Raw genomic sequence first — 23,583 nt, 5'->3', positions numbered from 1 at the left:
CAGATGATCACGCAATGCTTCAAAAAGATCTTGATTCCTTAAGTGAATGGTGTAAACTGAATGATATGCACCTTAATGTTAAAAAATGCTATCAAATAACGTTTACAAGAAAAAGAACTCAAAACTGTTTTACTTATAGCATTAATAATATTGACCTCAACTCAGTAAGCACAATCCGAGATCTTGGAATCACATTTGACTCACGTTTAACTTTTTCCAATCATTTCAATATTGTTAAAGAGAAATCTTTACAAATGCTGGGCTTCATACACAGAATATCCAAGCCATTTAGTAATGCAGCATCAATAATTTGTTTGTATAATTCTCTTGTACGTAGCAAGTTGGAATTTGGAAGTATTGTTTGGTCACCTCATTATGTGATTTATAAAAATATAATTGAAACTGTACAGAAAAAATTTCTTCGTTCTTTGTCGTTTAAGTGTAACATGGGCAGAATACTTCAATGTTATGAAGAGCGCTTGGAGTATTTTAAAATTGAAAAGTTAGAAACTAGGAGACAAATTATAGATATGATGTACTTGTATAATATAATTCACAATAATGTTGATTCAGTGTTTTGTGTTCAAAGTGTGTCATTGTACGTTCCCCGTAGGCGCCTTAGATCACCTAATACATTTTACCTTCCAATTTTTACAAACAATATGGCACATTTTAACCCTCTTGCAAGTATGTTAAGACTCTATAACAAAATGGAAAAAAAAGTTAACATTGACATTTATCATGATAGAGCAAATAGTTATAAAAAAAACATTACTATGTATCTTAGATCAAATGCCTAATCCTTAGTTTTGTGTATGTAAATTAATTTTAGTCTTTTTTATTATATCTTATATGTTTTTAATTTCTCTTTTCTTTTCTATAAAAAAAAAAAAATCTTTCTTTATTTTTACCTTTCACTAAACTTAATCTTTACCATTACTTAAATTGAATTTACACTCTTATTTTATATAATTTATGAAAGATGTTGAAGTTCTATAATTGAGAATACATGTAAAGAACGTTAGTTATGCTCACTTAAAAAATGTATGTATTGTATGTATTCTTGTTGAACTTCCAAATAAATTTAAAAAAAAAAAAAAAAAAAATACCGTCTCAGTATATACCGATTAAGATACCCGTTCATAATCGCGGCCCAGGTAAGAACTATATAAACATGACCTTTCATCGTACATATTGTCTATGTGCAATCTCGAAATGGCCGCGAGTGACGCACGTAAAAGGGCGTGCGTTCACAGCTGCACTCGTATAACGATGAGACATTGCGCTCGCTCGCGTTGATTCGTGTAAGTGTCTGACTTTTTATACATTTGAGATTTGAAAAAAGAAAATTGGCATTGTTTAAGGGTACATTTTATATGCCAGCACCTCTCACAATGAAAAATGACAGTTGCTTGCTTTAACCGTAGACAATCAGTCGTCTATTATAGATCATACATCTTCTTCTTTTTGGTTTTATGGCTTCTTAAGTAAGAATGTCAAGTATCAGCAATTGTTGACCTATTAACCTTTCCCTTAGGTACTGTCCTAAAAACATACGCGTATTACGGTTCTGTGTAGTCACGACATTTTACGATTTTACATCGTAAAAGTGTAATATTCATCGGCAATTGCTTAAATTATTTGTAGTTGAAGTCAAAAGTGATGATATATGTTTAATCTAATTGCTAAAAACATGAAAAAACATTAATTTATGCTCTCAGCGCGCTAAAAAAAATCGCCCCCAACGAAAGCCGGAAAGCTCCTAATGCAGCTAACGGGCGTCTGTGTGAAGTACAAGAAACTTTGCTGTTCGCGCGTGTGACGCTTAAAAATTGTCTCTCTCGCTCCCAAATATACCCGTTTTATCGAGAGTGAGACGTATAGAGTGTGCGAGATAATTATATATTAGGATTACTCTTTTACTACGAACGCAACATGCGACACATTGGTAAACTTTTTATTGTATTGGTGATATTTCCTACTTTTGATAAAACGCTTTTTATGTTCCCAATAAGCATAAATTATTTAATCAAAAAAAATATATATATTATTCGTAAATGTCTAACGAAGAAATACCGAAAATCTCAACCCATCATTTATTACATTTATGGAGATATTTAAGTTATTTGATGCAATGTGTACACACCACCGGGAAGGAAGAGTTAATATTTTTTTTCCAAGCAATTCTTTTTTTTGTTTATATTAGAGAAAATAACCATTTTTATGCAAAATTCGTATAGAAACGAAGTTCCTTATCTTATTCCCTATGTTATAAATACCATCCAAATCAACCTCGCTTTTTCTATCCATGTCCAACTGGAGTAGGAGCTCCAACCCTACGTTAACTAGCAGAATTCTACAGAATTTTCATTGGATGTTCCATTTATGACAAATAATAATAAAATGGCATTTGATATATGAATTTGTGAATCATCATATGAAATATAATGTCGTAATAACTTATATTTCATCATCATCATCATTCCCTTACCGCACCTAATGGTGCATAGGGCACTGCATTGGTACACCAAAACGCAGCGTATCTTGATCATTTTTGTTTCATGAAGGTAAGATGATCAGTTTTACGCTTCAGGTACCAGTCCAGGGACAGAAATATTTTAGTGTGAAAACACCCGTTTAAATAAATATTTCATATCAACCATGTCGGGAGTCGAACAAATTAGTTATAATTTTGAAATACTTGGTACACTTCTACTTATTTTTTGACCAATTAGCGCTTTCACCTTCTAATGGGCATCTTCAGACTGTCTGAAAGCGCTAATTGGTCAAACAAATAAGCGGAAGTGTACCAAGTATTTTAAAATTATAATTTGTATGTAAATATAAATTATTACATTATTACAATGGAATTCCATCAAGAATTGTCAACAAATAATTTAAATTTTAAAAAAAAATACTTTGTTTATCAAAGTACAACTGGGTTGAAGAATACATTAAAGAAGGGAATATAGAAGTCTAAGCATTTACAGGGCTTATGTCAATGACTGATAAGTAGCCACTTTACACACTGTGTAATATTCACCATTTTGCCAATGTTTTAACACCCATATTTCATCAATTCTACCATTTGTTGATTTTAGTGAAGTCAAAAAGCTGAAACCTTTATTGTTGTGAAGAGATTCCTCTGACTGAATTATTATACATACTAGGCAACGCCTGAAATCAATTTTCTTTTTAACTTCACTAAAATAAAAAAAATGAAAGAATTGAAGAAATATGGATGTTCAAACATAGGCAAAATGGTAAACGTTACATAGGGTGTAATGTGGCCACTTAAACCAGCCATTGACAGGTCATAAGCCCTGTAAATGCCTAGACTTCCATATTCCCTTCTTTAAGGTGTTCTTCATCCCTGGAACAAGTGACATTCAATGTTTCAATTCGCCGGTTGCGAAATAATAATGTGTTGTTCCTTGATCAACACAGCACAAACTATGGCTTGCATGCACCAATGTCCCGATTGTGTCGTATTGTAAGCTCGAGACAAGATCTGGCCTTTTTTGGTGTATGTCTTTATAGATTTAAAAATTCACTAAGATAGACCGAATCTTGTCTTGAGGCAGTAATTTATATTTTTTGTCCTAGCTTTAATTTGATTAAATTGTATTTTATTTTATTAGTGCCTGTATTTATTATAAGAAATTGTATTTACCATTGTTAGAATGGACTGCATAAGTCCGTAAAATAAATAAATAAATCCCCGGTGAATTTGTTAATCTTAATAACTCCCGGGGAGGTGAAATCCAGTATTTTGTCTACAAACATTTGGACAAACTCAAATATTGTAATAATGTAGTATGTTTACCCCGCTGTATTGTTAAATAATGACATCCGTGATCAATAATTAATTCACTATACCCAAGCCATTATTAATATTCTGTATTATTTCATTATTACTCTTCGTTATAGGCAGGTAACCTTTGCTGATGCTCCTATATCTCGGATATCAAGTTTTTTTTTCTTTAAAAAGCATCCAAATGGTTGACCAAAATGGAATGTAGAACTTGGCTTGACAATTTATTCCAGTCTGAAGCTACCCTGCTGGAAATAAATTTTTCCTTGGGATTAAAGACGAAATTTCCAGTTATGACCCCGTAAATTTGTGTTGGGATTTGATTAACACATCTCATGCAGAGGGCATTCAGTAGAATGTAACGCAGTTTATATTTTTAGGTGTTTGATCTTCGGATATAGCGAGGTGTTTGCATTCTACTATGGAACAGACCGCCCCAGTGAGTGTGAAGGCTGAACCGGAGACTGGCGATGTGGGAGGAGATATTCTCCATACTGGGGAAGTAGCGCCGTGGCCCTGCAGAAGCGAGGAGCCAGGTGTTGCTGCCGTGAAGGCTGAACCGGGGACCAGTACTGGACAAAAACAGATTATAGAGAGTGATATACTGATCTTCACGGAAATCGACATTGACTATCCCGATATCAAACGAGAGTGTTTGGAAGCCTCACACAACACTGAAGGAGACTCTAGTGAGTAATACGTTTTCACTTCACCCTTCAGGGGCGCCATTTTAAATCTTCTCTATCCCCTAGCGAGAGGTTAATTTGTTTTTTATATTCATTTCATGCGACTGTACTTGATTACCATTATTACTGTGGATTATATAGCGCCATTTTTGTGAAAATCACCTCAAAAGCGCTGTACAATAAATACCCCTCACGTCTTTCAGCCACATGGCGCATGGACGGTTGGGATTCTAATTCCTTATTTCAAATTATAATGTAATATATAGGGATTTTGAGATTTAGGGATTCAATTAAAATCTATAACCTACTTCCACTATGCATTAAAACAATTAGTAACGAGAAAAATTTCAAAGAGGCTATAAAAAATGGATAGTGGAGCTGGTAGAAGTAAAATGGATGGTATAGCTTATGTTATGTTTTCGTTCTTCCATTGTGCGTTTTGTATAATAAATAATATAGATGTGCATAAATGAATTATAAACATAAATACGTAGTATTTAAAACTGTTTGAACGTATTGTCTCTTTTTTATTATGTCTTAGTTTATTTTCAATTTTAAAGATATATTTTTTAAAGTATATTGTTAAGTGTCCTCGGCACGGGTAACCCAGTGAGGTCATATTATTTTTATTATTATTCATAGTTTATAACGGAAAAAAATATGAATGAATACAACAACAGATAACAGATAGGAGCTAGATTACAGCATGTCTTGCAGCTACCGAGCGCGTGGATGGTATGAAGCCCAGCCCCCATTTACATTAAAAAAAATATAATTATTTTAGGTCGTTTCAAATAAACGCTGGATTACACCAAATCCTGCAACTACAGAGCACACAGACTGTTGAAATGCCAAACCCTATTTTTAAGTATGAAATTATCTGATGGCTTATGATATTTACGCCAAGCGAACGTCTTGCAGCTACAAAACGAATTGACGAATGGCATTAAAACCTGACAATGATTTATTTTTTAAAAAAGCTAGTCAAGTTTTAATGATAACAAGTTATTAGCAAACAACTAAATAAATCTTGCTCTGTTTTCATATTGTATTGTTCACAAAAATAAAGCAACGACCTATGTAGTGATAGGTTGTGTAGTCCCATGTACGCCACCCTCTGCATGGTAACCGCTAACATGTTAGCCACACCTTTTCTGTTACTTTCTGGTAGATACGATGCAAATGTGCACCAAGAGATGATGCCTTTGTTTCATCGGCTTCGTGTCCATTTTGAGACGCAACTTTAGAGTAGAATGTACATACATAATTAAGGACGCAACAATCCTGCTTAAAATTTGTGATTGTATTTTTTACACGGGTGCCTTACAGAATCGTATCCACTGCCGCCCTGCCTGCTTTAGCTGGAGAACTTCCCGCAGATCTCGAGGTGATGAAGTCATCGGCGGTGAAATTACTAAAAAGGGGGGAGGTGGTGGATTATTTTGACACAACTTTACAGTTACGAGAGGGAGAAAGACTAACACCCTTGATTCAACGAATCAAGAGGAGGACGATGGAGGTCTGGCAGAGTAGATGGGACGCTGCGATCACGGGAAGGTGGACATACTTCCCAGACATCTCGATGAGAACAAAGTTAGGTTCGAGTTGCTTGAACCACAACATGGTTCAAACGCTATCAGGACACGGCGAGTTTGGCGCAAAACTTTTTGATTTGGGTCTAGCGCATTGTGCAACGTGTGCTTGTGGTGAACTCCGTCAAACAGCGTCCCATATTCTGTGGGGCTGCCCACTCCTGGACACGGAGAGGCACATGATGGTTTGTAGTCTGGGCAATGTGCCGAGACCTGTTGAGTGTACCGATCTAGTGGCGAATAGGATCAACTTGAGAGCATTTTCTGCGTTTGTGGAGGGGTGGGTTCAAAAGTGGAACCTGTTGGGGGCCCCTCGATCTTGACCGAGATAACCCCCGGGCCTACTGCACCAGTAGATTGCACATATACGGGAGGAATGGATCCATGCTGGTCGAGGTGCGGAACTCATCTCTGTGCCGTCTTTGTCCTGATCTAAGGAAAGGTGGGGGTAATTAATCCTTTACGAAACAGGAGTCACTGGACGTGTCTGGGGACTGAGGTTTTTGATTGCGGGTGCCCCTGTCAGTGGACATCTTTTGCTGAGGACTTCCCTATGCACGGAATATACGTCTCTTTTATTGCTTTCGTTTGATGAGGTTAAATTCTTCAAAAATAACAGTTTGAGTAGGTATGAGTGGTGGCAAAAGTTGGTTTGCAACCAGTAATCTTTGGGTAAGTCTGCTGCTTTTGGGTGCGCTGCCGGTGACTGGCCTTGACTGTCACCTGGGGGCGTTTTGGTGCTCCAGAGAGTAGTAACTAACGTTTCCTATCACTGTCGACATAAGGGGGTTTGAAATGGGTGAAGAATTTATTTATTTATTTTATTTATACTTCTCTTTGTCTCTACCTTGTAGAGGACAAGGGTGGTTTTAGATCGATGGTGAAAGGGATATTGAAAGTTGTAAATGTAAATATTTGTTTGCGCTTTTCCTTACTGAATTTAGTTAGTAAAGGATGAAATATAATCAATTCGTAATGAAAAAAAAATGCTTGCTTGTATGAGTAAATCCGAAGAAAGACATTTAGTATTTAAAACGGATTCGGGTATGCGGTGGATGCTTTCAATGTATTTTTTAAATTTTGGTCAAATTGAAACTGAAACCCTGCTGGAATAAGGTATTATATTTTTACCATCTTGTTTGTTATGCACTTATAAATAAACGTATTATTACTTTAAGTAACACTGTTCTCGATATGTTAGCACTGTTATTTTAACTTATTATGACGCGTAGTGTCCTAGATAGTTAAATTTTGCCACCTCTGTGTCACAAATGAATTAATGTGTGGGGAGCAGAGAGTGAAAGACGAGGATGTGTTGTTGTCTATGGCCGCAGTGCCCAATGGACCTATATAAGGGCGCGTAACACGTCACTCGCCCTTCTCTATCTTCACCAGTATTTAAATTCACTTTAAAGTATTATCTGTTTAATCTCTGTATGTTCGTGTGTAATAAACCAAAAATTGTAAGTAACTTAAATTTTTTCATTTATTTATTCTTTGAGGTTATTCCGTTAAATCCATCAAATCCATTCAATCATAATATTATATTTAAAATATATGTTTTACGTGAACTAACAAATAGCTACTATCTAGTATAATAAAACACCTCTACGAAATGGTGACCCCGACGTGATAAAACTCTTAAACTTTTATAAATTTATACATTTTTACTATGCTATATATTCTATCATCATTCCCTTTCTGCACCCAATGGTGCATAGGGCACTGCATCGGTTCACTAATCGCAGCAAATCTTGATCATCTTTGTAACATGAATATAACATGATTAGTCTTACGGTTCAGGAGCCAGTCCAAGGACTAGTGTAAAAACACCTTTTAAAATCTATATTTCATGTCAATCGTGTTAGAAATCGAACCCGAGATCTCTTGCATGGTAGGCAAACGCGCTGACAACTACACCATGGGGCCGAATGAATTTTTATGGTCTTATGGAATCAGTCTTGAAATTAACTTCGAATATTACTATTTTTCACATATTTTTGTTTAGAAGAAAGCGTCCATAAAAATAAATGGTCAAACGCAATGCTAGAAAATAAATAGTTTCCTTATTTTACCTTTTGTTTCAAATATATCCACGCATTGACAACTTATAAACCCTAATGTAATGTTTTTTTTTTTAAATAATTTAGAATGTGTTTTTGAATTTTAAGCCAGAGATGACGAAAGGAACTATATACCACGCCCAACCTGTACGAAGGCTAGGCATGATATCTTTGCTTCATGTATGGCCATACTGATTATTAAACTTCAAATTAATACGAACGCGTGCAACCAAACATGATAATTTTCAACAATGTTTGACTATGTCCAAATGCTTGCAGACTGGCTGGATTTCCTCCCTAGAGAGTTGTTCATATTTAAAATCATTTCAACAGAGAGGGAAAACATTTTTGAGAAGGAAATATGGAAGTCTAGACATTCACAGGGCTTATGACCTGTCATTGGCTGATTTAAGTGGCCACTTTACACACTGTGTAACATTCACCATTTTTTCCCCCTCTGTTGAAATAAATTTAAATATGATGATTTTCATTTAGAACATTATTGCGACCTTGAACATTACCCAAAACACTTAATAAGGTCGAATTGACCAAACCGTATTAGTTTTTTCCCCCTTTTTAAACAGTTTTATACATTATTTGACGTTTACTCATCTGTGTGGCTATATATGAAGCAAAGTGTAGTCGAAGGGAGGATTTACAATTCCACCCCAGCGTGTAATTTTTGTTTAGGAATAAATTCATGGAAAAATATTGTTGTAAATAGTAGTGCGTGTAGTTGGGCATTTCCTATTGTAATCAGTAGCCGATAGGGGTGAGTACTACAAACTTTCTATGGCCACTGTGCCGAGTACCGACTACCACCCATGACCGCCACATCTGTACTTGCCAACAGTACTTACTGCATTGCTGACAAACATTTATTGCTTATTTTTTGACTGATTTACGAAATGAACGCCTGTGAATCGAAATTGCATTTTATTCATTAGACAAAAGACTCAAACTCACAATCTAACATAAATTAAAACAAGTCATAGTTATTTATAGGTAATTATCCAATTTCATTCTAGCGTAGACTCGCTTAATCAGTAAACACAGTTTCCTTCTAGCCCTAGGTACGATCTGTTACATAAAGGCTGATGTTAAGTGCGAGGAACGCCAGGTTAATACTGTAAATTTTTCTTTTCAGACACCAAGTCAACAACATTAACTGTGGAGAGTATAAATCTACCATCTCAAAGTGCAGAATCACAACCAAAATGCGAATACAAAACACGTAGGAAAGAACATTGTAATAACGACAAGAAAACATTCAGATGCTCGGAATGTAATTACATAACTCCCATAAAGGATTGTTTGAAAGTTCACAAATTGAGACACACTGGCGTGAAACCGTTCGCATGCTCGGAATGTAATCATAATTTTTTACGGAAATGTGATTTAAATCGGCACATGCTTAAACATACGGGCGAGAAACCATTCGCATGCTCAGAATGTAACTATACAGCATCACAGAAAAATAATCTCATGAGTCACATGTTTAAACATACTGGCGAGAAACCGTTCACATGCTCGGAATGTAATTTTGCAACGTCATCGAAGACTTATATTAAATGTCACATGTTGATACATGCTGGCGAAAAGCCGTTCGCATGCTCAGTATGTAATTTTGCAACATTAAAGAAATACCGTCTCATAAGTCACATGTTTGAACATTCTGGTGAAAAACCGTTTAAGTGCTCTCAGTGTAATTACACAGCATTACAGAAAAGAAATCTTTTAAATCACATGTTAAAACATACTGGCGAGAAGCGGTTCGCTTGCTCAGTATGTAGTTATACATCATTACGAAAAAACGGTCTTACAAGTCACATGCTTAAACATACTGACGAGAAACCGTTCGCCTGCTTGGAATGTAATTTTTCAACATCATGGAAGGCCACTCTTAAAATTCACACTTTGATACATACTGGCGAAAAGCCGTTCGCATGCTCGGAATGTAATTTTTCAGCATCACGGAAAAGTGATCTAATAAGACACGTTTTTCATCATACTGGCAAGAAACCGTTCGAATGCTCAGAATGTAATTATACAGCATTTCAGAAAAGCTGTCTTATAAGTCACATGTTTAAACATACTGGCGAGAAACCGTTCGCATGTTCGGAATGTAATTTTTCAGCATTACGGAAAAGTGAACTTATAAGTCACATGTTTAAACATACTGGCGAGAAACCGTTCGCATGCTCGGAATGTAATTATACGGCATTACAGAAAAACAGTATTATGAGTCACATGTTTAAGCACACTGGCGAGAAACCGTTCGCATGCTCGGAATGTAATTATTCAGCACTACGAAAAAGAACGCTGTTATTTCACATGTTGAAACATACTGGTCAGAAACCGTTCGCATGCTCAGTATGTAATTATACATTTTCAAAGAAGTGTGAATTATATCGGCACATGTTTCAACATACTGGTAAAAAACTGAATTCTGAATGAGGTTTCGTTGAAATTTAATATTAAATGTCTTTTTTTTTAACAGAATAACCCACGAAGCCTTATATGAGGGGCTTGTCAGCAAGTGGAAAAGAGGGGTTATATAAGGAAGTTAAAAATATATATTATGACACCCTGGTTAAAGAAATGTTGAAACATGAATTCTAGATCCTTTTATATGCTGAGGACAAAAATCTTTTTAAAGTTGTATCCTCAATCAAGAATCGTAAAGAACTGCAAGCTGACTATGACAGAATCTGTTGCTAGGTACTGTAACTATACCTAGTCCTTAAAATATAGCGTGATTAGAATGACAGCTGTCAAACTAATTTCATTAGTGATGGGAAATTAAATATATTTGCTATGTTATTATTAGAACACACATAACAATATGTATGATATGTGTGCCCTACTTTAAGATTTAAATAAATAAATTACTAATCACTGATCAAATCGATTTTATCAGTTATTTCATGCAATCATGAAACTCTGTTTCCGAAAATTTATATAAAAAACGCAAAAAAAGCCAATTATAGTGTGTTTAACAAAATTATTCACCAAAAAATGAGACATTTATACTTTTTCATGAACAACCTCAAATGAATTATTTTTTTATTTGATCAATTTACATTGATAAATTTTTCCATCTCTAACGTTTTTGCAAAATGATGTAACCTTGTAAGAATGTCGTTAGTAATTAGGTTTATTTTTGTTTTCTTTTACTTTTAAAGCTGATTTTATACATTAATGTTGATTTATGTGTCAAGCATTGTATTAAAAAAATAAATTAACACGCCAGATACAAATGATTTTTCGTGTGTCAATATAAATCACTCCTTTGACGTTACTACAAAGTTATGTCGTCACTTTTTCTGACAACTGTCATTCTAATCATGTTACATTTTAAGGACTATAGAATCGGCTATTTCTAAATATTGATACATGTCAAGTCATGTCAAACACTAGGGAGAAAAAATACTTTGTTTACGACTATTATTTATCTGGGAGACCCTTCAGCCGCTCAACTAAAGCAAAGATTTGCGTGTATTAATGGATAGGAAACTCGCATTTCAAGAGCACGTAAACTCGATAGTCGAAAAAGCTTTTAAACTTTTTGGGTTTACACTACGCATTTCAAAGTCATCCGCATCTCCACATTATTATTTTTTTATTTTTTTTACAATAAATATAAATGATTAAACAGAGTTTTAAAAAAATAAAGCATAATTACATAACAATGAAATACATATAAATAGTGAAAAAAGTAAATAAAAAAATCCCACAAAGGCATGGCCTGTTCGTGGGTATACAAGAAAATGTTAATGATTTTTTGCTAGTATAATAAATAATGGACAGTTATAATATTTTTGTGTAACATAAGAAAGAAAAAATAATATATTCTGTAAAAGATAATATAGTATTTTTTTTATAGTTATTAAAAAAGGAAATAAATACCTAATATTAAAAAAACACCAAAATATTCCTTATTATTTAAGGGCAACAAAATAAATCATAGAAAAAAGAGTTCGTATCTTAAGTTTGAATCCAGGATAGTGCATGTTTTTTAAAATAAGGAAAATTTTGAAAGTTTATAATCAATGAAATATTATCAGTAAAAAAAGAATTAAAAATTTTTGGGCCTATAAAATATGCATGTCTCTGTGCGAGCCTCGTTTTACAATGTGCTATTTCTAACACACGATTCCTTCTTTGACTCGATCTATTTGAATTACTTGTAAAGAAATTTCGGTTCTTAAATATTTATTTTAAACATTGAAAACAATATATTTGTCTTAGGTCTAGAAGTTTAGCTTCTTGGAACAATTTGAAAGAGGGAAAAGTGCGATTTTCGCGAAGCATTATTTTTAATATGAATTTTTGAACAGTTTCTAATGGTTTAATATGATTGTTGTAAGTTACCCCCATCCAATTATTCCATGGGAAAGCGATGACTGTACAAGTGCATAATATACCATTTTAATCGTATTTACCTGGGCGTAAATACTTAGTCTTTTGAACACATAGGTTAAATATCTTAGTTTATTAACAATTACTTTAAGATGATTAGTCCATTTAAGTTGACAGTCAATGATTACTCCCAGGTATTTTATGCAGCTTTCAGACTTCATGTTTACGCAGTTATTACATATATCAAGATTTTGCTCTTGCTCATGTTCGTTGTCAATTGGAATTTGCTTCAATAGTATAGCAACCTCAATACGAACTATATACCGCGAAACCGTCCAAATTTCCCTCGTTTTTTGCAATTATAATAATTTTCTCCAAAAAAATGTATGTTGTGCTTTACTTTGAAATTACCTTGGTAATCATTGAATTGGGTTACAATTGTAAATTCAGTCATATTGCAGGCAATTTAATTTATGATGGCGGGCAAAATTACCTCCATGTTTGCCCGCAACCACTATTTGTTGAACTGTAGCTCATATGACGTTCTTGTCTAAGAACTACTTTATTGAATTATTAATTCAAGGGCAAAATCGACGTTTGAGCATATTTTCAATGGCCAACTAATAAAATATTCGTCTAAAAACAATTAGGCAAATTTACCCGCCGAACTCTATTTGTTTTCACACAAGGAATTTATAGGCCTTAGGGCTGTCAAAATCTGGTTTATAGCTTAAGAAAAATAAACGAATCTTGTTTATTTAAAGTAATAATTAATTTAAGTAGGTACACACACCAATAATCCTAGTCTTTACCTTAATTACTAAATTATTAAAAATTACCTAAATAACGAATTTAATATCAGGGCCTTGATAATGATGAATAGAAAAGACGTCATACCTTCACCTTGACGGTATAGTTGAAGATAAATTCCCTCTAGAGATTATAAAGATATACTATCGACCTCCCACCTTCAAGTTTAGGGTAGGTATATCGATATTAAACAAGAGAAAGCATACGTCACGGTACACATATCTACGTTCTAAAACGACATATCTTCAGTATGACGTCATAGTTGAAGATAAAAGTATACTACCGATACCCCCCCCATCAAGTTTTGATGTAAGTACATCGGTTTAATTTTTCCTTTAATTATGATTTAACAAAAGCTTTAATCGTTCTGAGGTTCGCACTTTTTTTCTTAAAAGTCTATAAATATATTAGAGAGAAATGAGTAAATTTTGAAGTCAATTTTTTTTTCGACATAACTGTCAGATTATAAAAAACGAGCGGCTAGATGCAAAAAAATAATCTCGTTTGTTTCTGTCCCATATAGCTAGAAAGTTACCCTTTTAAAAAATAAATGTGGTTTTTATATTTTTTCCATCTGTTTTACTATCTTTATGAGATTTCTAAACTGGTTAACTAGTAACTTGAACGATAGGCAATTAATTGTTAAAGAAAGGTATTTTTCCTCTTATTCTTTTAAGGCTACCAGTGGTGTACCCCAAGGTTCTCATTTGGGTCCGGTGCTTTTTCCACTTTTTATTAACGATATTACAAAAAATTTTAATGACGTCATGTTTTTACTTTTTGTGGATGATCTTAAAATATATAAGGTGATAAAAATCTTTGGAGATTGCCTTTCCGTTCAACAGAACCTCAATTCTCTAAATGAGTGGTGTAAAGTAAATAAAATGTACTTAAACACTAAAAAATGCCAGATCATTCGTTTTACAAGCGAGCATTTTTCGCTTGAATCGGGATTTATTGGAGTTTATAATCGCTTTGAAGTGGGCACTTTCTATCAAAGAAGCCTATTTGAATTATAAATGAGAACTATTTTAATGTTAATGACGTAAGGAACGCGGACTATTTTTTGGCGGTCATTGATTGGCTTATTTCGATCATATGATGTCGATATGACAAGTAGGTAGAACACACCGAGGTAAGATACAAATAGTATAGACGTTAAGTATACCATCTCGATATATACAGATGAAGATAGCATTTATAATCGAAGCACTGGTAGGTACATACAATTTTCGAAATGGCTAATACCTATATTTAAAAAAAAAACGGTTTCAGGCATATAGTCAATGAACAACTAAGAAGATTAAAACCGACGACATCAATTTTAAATATAAGTACAAATTATTTAGAAATCTAAGTCCATAGCTATGAAAATGAAGAAATTTTGTTTGAGGGTGGATAAAAATGGAGGCTGCTTAACTTCAGATATAATAAAAATGATCCAATAAAGAAAGAAATTTTATAGTATGCAAATAATGTGAAATGCTTCAGAATTTATTAAAACGCAATATAAGGAATATAAAAAAACATTATTAAATTAATGAAGGCAAAGTAGAATTAAATTAAATTATCCACAATAATGATGATACTTTTGAAAATCTAAAATACTTAATGAGTGCAAAACGTTCATAATAAAAAAAAATATCAAAAAAAATATTTTTCCTTAGTAGATTGAGAAATAAATTAAATAAAGATACTGCAGAACTAATTTACAAAACAATCATTCTTCCACATATAGATTACTGCTCAACAATATTATTTTTAGCAAACGAAGGAAATTTAAATAAACTAGAAATTTTACAAAATAAAGCGATGAGAATAGTTATTAAGAAAAATAAATATAGCAATGTAAAAAAAATGAGAGATGAACTAAAATGGTTATCTGTAAGAAGGAGACTTAAATTTAATATATTGATATTTACACATAAATTTTTTCACGATAAATTACCAAAATATTTTAAAGATAAAGTTGTCTAAAACAAAAATTGTCATGAATATGCTACTAGACAAAAGGATAAAATAAGACTACCATTATTGAAAAGAGCTGAGTCGCAAAATTGTTTGATGTATAAGGGTTTAAAAATGTATGATGAGATGCCTGAATGTATGAAGAATGAAAAGTGTCTGAAAGAATTTAAAAATAAATGTATAAGTTACTGTAAGGAAATGTAAATATATATAGATGATGTAAATGTACATAATAGTTTATATTAGTTTTAATATAAGCTAACTTAAGAAATAAATTAAAAAAATAATAGTTTTAATTTCATTTAAACTAATTATGAAAACAAGAAAATGACAACCCTAACACATTTTTTCCGTTTGGGCAAAATTGACAACCCAGAGGCTCAACTTATGCGGGTTTATTTGCCCATCGTCATAATTTTTGATTGAAGCTACTGACATCACATAATATAAACAGAAAATGATCTGAAACCCTTTGTCTGTATCATGCAACTAGAAAAGCTTACCTTTGTCTTTGCTATCGAGCAGTATATTAAAAAACACAGAGTCGTAATTGGCCCGCAACAAATTACACGCGCACTTTGACAGGTTCTGACAAGCCACTGAGTAAAGTTAGTGACAAAAGCTTCTAAGGAAAGTGATTGTCATAAATCTACTTTCATTCTTGATGTACCAAATTTACCGAAATCAAATGGAAATATATTTTTTTAAAGGTTGAGCACTTTGGGCAAAATATCCATCAAGGGAAAAATTGGACGGTTTCGCGGTATCAGGATTTTTGGATATTGGATGCGGTGATGATGATAATGCTGACACTTTAGTGGTAACTTCATATGATAGCGGTCGGAATATTATTTTTCGTTAATAGTTGATCGTGCGGATCACAGAAGACATTAATTTGTTTTTTGAGGAAAAATACAAATGTCAGATTTATATTTGAAAAAGGAATTTGTGAATTGTTGCAACGCGGTAGGTACTACCAGGCCACTTAGGTTCCTATTCCTCAAGGAAAAGCCAAAGCATATAAATGCCAGCAAACATTCACGCGTAACCACTTAGAAATATATAAAATAATTCTTCATAGGTCTTTTTGGTATGCATTTAGGTGTTCTTCTTTATCGCCGTACCGTTTATTTCAATTAAATCTTTTTCTTATCTCTATTGAGAGAATTGTGTTTGGAAATTATTTTCCGTGACCATTTTTGGTGAAATAATTGCTTACTATTTTATTAGATTGTATTACTTTTTTGGCTGTTTTAACGCCGTTTCAAGGCCTCTTTAGATCTTCGATCCTTTTAAAAGATCGATTATATATTTTAAATATATAAATATTTTTTTATACATTAAACGCCCATAGGGCTTTTACAATACAATTTTTCTTGTATAAAACAAAGTACATAATAAAGTTTATAAACAAAAATATCTAGCAGTTATACGAGTACAGAGGTTAAAAAATTAAGTTGATAAAAACATCTTCAAGAAGTTATAGTAGAAGTAATTCAAAAGTTCGTAATTTACTTGTTACAATGTGTGATTTAATATTAAAAAAAAAAAAACAAATACCTTTATTTATATAAACCAATATAGAAAAGTTATATTATCACTATAATAATAAAATAGCAAAGGAGTGACTAATTTAAACATTAATTTAACTAATAACGTATTGCATTGTACTTAACATAATTCTGATTTAATCAAAGATATATAAGTGTTAAATCTCTTATATAAAACCACCGCTGAATAACCTGTTACTTTGTTTAGAAATATTTTCGACATGTAGACGCTAACTCGTATTTTGTCAAAGTATTGTTCTTCGTCAGCCAAGTAAGTACTATTAAAACTATTTTGGTTACAAACTTCTTTATTGTCTATGTGTCTCGTCGAAATGGCCGCCTGAGCGATACGTGGAGGCGTTCGTGAACAACTACACTCGTTTAACGACTATACATTACGCCCAGTCGCATTAATTCATGTAAGTATCTGGCTTTTATACTTTTTATGGTTTTTAAATATTATTGATAGTGTTTTGGGGCATATTTCGTTTATGAGCACCGCTCGGGATGAAAAATGACAGTAGCTAGCTTTGACCGTAGACAATCATTCGCGTTTTATAGACGAACCGTCTTCTTCTTCTTTCTTGAATTATGGCGTCTTAATATAAGAATATAAAGTATCAACTATGGTTGCCCTATACAGTTTAAAAACAATTGAACATAAATTGTAAGAATAGTAAATACGCATTTCCGAAGTAGATAATACAAATTATTAATTAATTACCACCGCCAAAAAACAAAACATCACGCCGTTTCCCCGTAGGGGTAGGCAGAGAGGATAGAACGCCATATCACATTTTTGCATACAGACCTCGCTTCCTCTGCATTCATTTATCTTCTCATGCACGCACGTCGATTATTCCTGCTCTCGACATGTCCATTTTCAAGTATTTCATGAACTTGATCGTGCCGTGTCTTTCTCGGTTTTCCTTAATTTCTGCACCCATAAATTTTCGCACCGTAGATCTTTTTAGCTGTTCTTTCGCTGTCCATTCGCTCTACATGTCTAAACCAACGCTGCACCCGTTTCTAGATTTTTTCGATAATGCTTGTCTCAGCCAGACAGGTAATAAGCCCTGCAGATGTCTAGACTTTTATATTACCTTCTCTAAAGTGTTCTTCATCTCTATTGTAATATGTTAATTTTAACAGCTCCCCAGGGAGTTGAACCCAGTTCTTGTCTACAAAAAATTAGACAAACTCAAAATTTTGTTTATATTATGACGTTTAATTTGTGAATTCTTAATGCTATTGAAGACTATGTTCTTGACCGTCGCAAAAATACTATGCGTTTTGTAAACCCCCGTATTGTTAAATTATATCCACTGTGTTCAAAAATCAATTAACCATACCCGAGATATGATTCATAAGAATTCAATATTCTTTATGTAGCGTTCATATTTTCAGGTGTTTGATCTTCGAAAATAGCGAGGTGTTTGTATTCTACTATGGAACAGACCCTTCCAGTGAGTGTGAAGGCTGAACCGGAGACTGGCGATGTGGAAGGAGATATTCTCCATACTGGGGAAGGAGCGCCGTGGCCCTGCAGAAGCGAGGAGCCAGGTGTTGCCACTGCGAAGGTTGAACCGGGGACAACTTCTGAACAACAGGATATTCTAGAGAAAGATATACTCAACTTTACGGAAATTGACATTGATTATCCCAATATTAAACAGGAATGCTTGGAATCCTCTCGCAATACTGATGTTGACTCTTGTAAGTAATTCTGTATTTCGCCTAACCATTCAGGGAGAGACATTTAAAAAAAAAGTGTTAACGTGTTGTGTGTGGTTAGACAGTTTATTGTAGTCAGTAACCGATAGTAGTGAGTACTACAAACTTACTTTACCCACAGCGCCGAGTACTGAGTACCAGCCCGCCTCGTCTACAAATTGCCAACACTACATCGTTTTATTTTTAAATAATAAAACAAATCACAGCAGTTAATAAGCATTTTCCCAATACTAATGATTTATTTATTTTAATATGAGTAATATTTTGGAATGGTTTGACATGTTAATATAAACAGCTCCCCAGAGAGTTAAATCCAGTCCTTGTCTACAAAAATTTGGACAAACTCAAAATATTGTTTAAAAACTTTATTTTTTTATAGAAGATTGTCACGAATCTTGGCGCCACAATTATTAATGCCAAACATCTCGCGGTTTTCTAGAGACCCTTCTAGAGTTGTGGTCCGGTGGTAGTATTGTGGACTCCAGGGCCAAAGGTCCGAGATTCAAATCCCACTACCACAACTCGATTTAATTTTTTCCAGCCCAAGTTATTTACGACTTGTGGTCTGAAATGGTCTTAAAATTTAAATAATAATAACTCTAGTATTAATCTTTTACTTAAATTTTTTTTTAAAAACGAGTTATCTGTTTTTTAAAGTTATGTATGAAAACATTTCTTTCACATACGTGATATTTTCCTATAACAACAGGGAAATATTACGTTTGTGATATTTCCCTATTTTTATTACTTGTACTTAAATTATTTTAGGTTAAATCCTTTTATTCTCATAATTATATAAATGATTTACAACCTCCTGCTGGCACTTAAATATAACATAGAAATTAGTTAAGTCTGACGATGTCGGTCACGATGAAACCCGACCACTGGTAAAAATTACAAATAAAAGTGGAATAAAACTAAATACGTATTCTTATCAGCAGGTTAATATGGACTTATTCTTTTCAGATGCAAAATCGACAACATTAACTGTGGAGGGTATAAATCAACCGTCTCACAGTGCAGAACCAAAACCAGTGTGTGAACACAAATTACCTAAGGAGAAACATTGTAATACCGACAAGAAAACGTTCGCATGCTCGGAATGCAATAATGCGCCTAATGAAAAATGTCGTTTAAAAGGCCACATGTTTACACATACTGACAAAAAACCGTCACAGAAAAGTACCATTGAAAGTCACTTTGTGAAAAATACCTCCAATAAACTATTTGCTTGCTCAGAATGCGACTATACGACGTCAATAAAAACCAAAATAAGGTTTCACGTATTTAAACATACTGGCGAGAAACCGTTCGCATGCTCAGTATGTAATCATACATTTTTACGAATGTGTGATGTGAATCGGCACATGTTAAAACATTCTGGGAAGAAACCGTTTAAATGTGTAGAATGTACTTATACAGCATCGCAGAAAAGCCAGCTCAAACGTCATATGTTCACACATTCTGGCGAGAAACCTTTCGCGTGTTCTGAGTGTGATTATATGGCACCGACGAAAGCTCAAATAAATAGTCACATGTTGACACATACTGGCGAGAAGCCATTTGCATGTTCAGAATGTGACTATACAGCATCACAGAGATGTGCTCTTGTAAATCACATGTTTAAACATACTGGCAATAAACCGTTCGCATGCTCAGAATGTAATTATACAGCATCAACCAAAAATCATATTGACAGGCATAAGTTGATACATACTGGCCAGAAACCGTTTGCGTGTTCTGTATGTAATTACACAGCTTCGACAAAAACTCATATACAAAATCACATGTTGATACATACTGGCGAGAAACCGTTCGCATGCTCAAAATGTAATTATAAAGCATCACGGAAAAGTGTTCTCGTAAGTCACATGTTTAAACATACTGGCGAGAAACCTTTCACATGCTCGTTATGTGTTTATGCATTTTCGCGAAAGTGTGATTTAAAGCGCCACATGTTAAAACATTCCGGTGAGAAACCGTTTGCTTGCTCTAAATGTTCTTATATAGCATCAACGAAAACTCATATTAAAAATCACATGGTGGTGCACTCTAGTGATAAACCTTTCGCATGCTCGGTATGTAATTATAAAACTTCAAGAATAAATGTTTTGAAAAAGCACATGCTCGTACATTCTGATGAAAAACTTAAGTGCTCTTGAGTGAAAAACTCAACTTGAGTTTAAATGTGCGGACTGTAACGATACAACTTCATTGAAAAGTTACTTTAAAAGCCACCTGTTTATACATACCGGTGGGAAACCATTCACTTGCTAAGAATGTAACCATACAACGTCACGGCAAAGCGAAATAACAACTTACATGTTCACACGCCCTGGCTAGAAACCATTTACATGCTAGGAATGCAATTATGCAACATTACGGAAAACTGATCTTAAAAAGCACACGTGGGTTAAGCCATTCGCATGCTCAGAATGATTTTCACGATCTCTATAAAAAGTTGTTTAAAAAGGCACATTTTCATACATAAAGCGCCTTAGCTGTCGACAAAATGTACATTTTAATAGCTATGAGGAAGTTTCACTTCATCATTACATATAAAATAGTCAATAGCAACTTAAGATTACCCTCAACTTCTTGAAAATTAAAATACGTATCCCTCAACGTACAACTCAGCTGCAAAAATTGTTGATACGAGTATATCAAGCGTAAATAATAATTCCCACCTATCAAAAAAAATTATTAGATACTCAAACTCGGAATTACATGTAAACTTAGTAATAATGACTTCCTACTTAATATTTTGGTATTGTTTAAACTGAGAAAAGAACAAGTATAGATTTATTAAAATTGTTTAAGATCGTTTATATGAGACTAGTCAAAATTATTAGCTCTCATAAATTACAATTTGCAAACAGTATACTTCTATAATACTATTCGAAATTCACTTCATGTACTCGGCAGTAACTATGTATATTTTATATTATGCTCCTGCATTCCTTGGAGCAGTCCTGTAGTACTTCTAGAATCCTGCAGCTCTTTGAAAATATTTCCAGAAGGAACTCTGATAGTTGGAGAAAACTATCTTCCTAGAAAGTGTCGAAGGGACACAGTCGCTTGGACGTTAGCCGATAAATTGAGCGGCTTAGTTGCTGAATTATCAGAACTGTCACTGACAAATGCAAACAGAACAGATCAAGACTGTTCCAGGTGGAGAAAGACTTTCGTCGTGATCACTGTCCTCGGACATGAGGCACGGATTAAAGGGAGATATAGCTATACAACATTTTAATGAAATATCATTGTCTAGGACAGAAATTTACACTAGTTAAGTTAATAATATTTCGTACAAATAAATTATGTAATGTAATGTTAAGTTAAAACGATGTATTTTGCCATAAATAAATAAATCTTAATCTAATCTTATGTGCTTTCAATGATAACTTGTGTATACATTTTTAAACTATTGTGTATTTACGTGAACACTTTATTTGATAGTTTTATTTAAACATAAAAAGTTATCTGGCAAAAAGTAATTAAGTAACAATATACGTTTATATCAAAAAATAAAGTAGAATTAAAATTTAATAAAGATGTATTATTTTGGATACATTACCAAATAAATATAGTGTTTTTTTTGTATTTTTTTTGTTTTATTTAGTCTTGGTTACACCACATTAACTCTATGTGCACACACCTATATACATGCCACAATTGTTTGGATTATGCGTTCAAATTTGTTTGCTACCTACGGAGCACTGGTTAAGATGTTGCATTTGCCTGCCGTGGGTACCGACATTGTCCCGGCGCGGCGCCAGAATAACAACTGAACTGGGCGTATGTCCATGTGGTTTTTATATTCTCACCGCGATCGCAGAGAAGATATTTTGCGATCAATGACTATTAAATCCACTGTGTTGTGTAATTCGTAAGTGCCCCTCCTTCCTGACCACAAGATCGGATCTGATCCTGACAACCGCGACAGAAGTGCCAGACAATAAAGGTGCCAGAACCCAGAATAAGGTAGGTGATTGCAGTCATTGTATTTAGGGTTCTGTGGCAAAGTAAATAAAGGATAACGCATTCCGCGAACCAGCATTTCGATCGTTTATGTGCCAACGGGCAAGTGGCGCGATCAAATCTGTTTCTCAGAATTATAATATACAAGAGCTGGTATTCCAAACGCTCTCGTGGCCGTATTATCTTGTGTATTTACATACAAAATACACGAAAGAAACTGTTTTCTCGTGCCGTGAGAGTGGGGTGGTATTTTGAATCCTCTCTACCCACTAGAAAGTAATTAATTTGAGAATTTTTATTTTTTGAATGCGATGACACTTTACTTTATAAAATGGCCACATTAACAATTAAACGTCAAATGTATAAAACTGTTTGAAAAGCGGGAAAAAAACTAATATGCTGAATAATGCTTAAGGTCGCAATAATAGTCTACATGAAAAACTCATATTTGGTTTCACGGGTTCGTATTTGTTTGACATATTATCATCATTGTGGCCATAAATGCAGCAAATTTGAGGTGCATGCAAAAAATTTAAATCCCTAGGTTAACCATTCTCTAAAGGATAGAGAAGATTCAGAATACCACCACAGAAGGCGCGTGGAATCAAGTTCGCATACATCGCATTGTGTCCAGAAGTCTTCCAAATGCCCCCCTGCCCGACATCACGCCTGCGCGCATACGTTAAGCGGCCGCGTAATGTTGCCAGACCGCGAACATTGCTATCATAACACAAATATAAGCCGATTATATATTTTTTTAAAACGATTCGTTTATTTCTTTAAAATTAGCAATAACATTTTGAGTTTGTCCAAATTTTTGTAGACAAGGACTGGATTCATACCCCTGGGGAGCTGTTTACATTAACATATTACAACAGAGATGAAGAACAATGTTCTCTTAAATGTAAGAGAAGGTAGTATAGAGTTTTAGGAATCTACAAGACATCTACAGGTCGTGGCATGTGTGAAATGCGATAAAATTTATCCCGCAAAACGCGCAATACAATGCCGAGTGAACCAAGA

At 33.9% G+C, this 23,583-nt stretch overlaps 2 protein-coding genes across 2 annotated transcripts; both read left to right on the top strand.

Annotated features, from left to right (window-relative positions):
* The first annotated feature begins 1,209 nt into the window (after positions 1 to 1,209).
* LOC148275307 (uncharacterized) lies at positions 1,210 to 12,022 on the top strand. The gene is made up of 3 exons (XM_088235876.1): positions 1,210 to 1,304; positions 4,195 to 4,503; positions 9,303 to 12,022. Exons 2-3 carry the CDS (start codon positions 4,236 to 4,238, stop codon positions 10,610 to 10,612), a joined length of 1,578 nt encoding a protein of 525 aa, XP_088092002.1. The 5' UTR covers positions 1,210 to 1,304; positions 4,195 to 4,235; the 3' UTR covers positions 10,613 to 12,022.
* Positions 12,023 to 17,166: 5,144 nt separating this feature from the next.
* LOC148275306 (uncharacterized) lies at positions 17,167 to 21,958 on the top strand. The gene is made up of 3 exons (XM_088235877.1): positions 17,167 to 17,264; positions 18,253 to 18,561; positions 19,546 to 21,958. Exons 2-3 carry the CDS (start codon positions 18,294 to 18,296, stop codon positions 20,739 to 20,741), a joined length of 1,464 nt encoding a protein of 487 aa, XP_088092003.1. The 5' UTR covers positions 17,167 to 17,264; positions 18,253 to 18,293; the 3' UTR covers positions 20,742 to 21,958.
* Positions 21,959 to 23,583: the final 1,625 nt, after the last annotated feature.

This window comes from Micrasema longulum, unplaced genomic scaffold, assembly GCF_059751315.1.
Source record: "Micrasema longulum isolate JH-2025_06_02 unplaced genomic scaffold, ASM5975131v1 h1tg001462l, whole genome shotgun sequence".
Lineage (NCBI taxonomy): Eukaryota > Metazoa > Arthropoda > Insecta > Trichoptera > Brachycentridae > Micrasema > Micrasema longulum.
The sequence above is the reverse complement of the archived record's forward strand: the minus strand, read 5'-3'. Positions and strand labels throughout refer to the sequence as shown.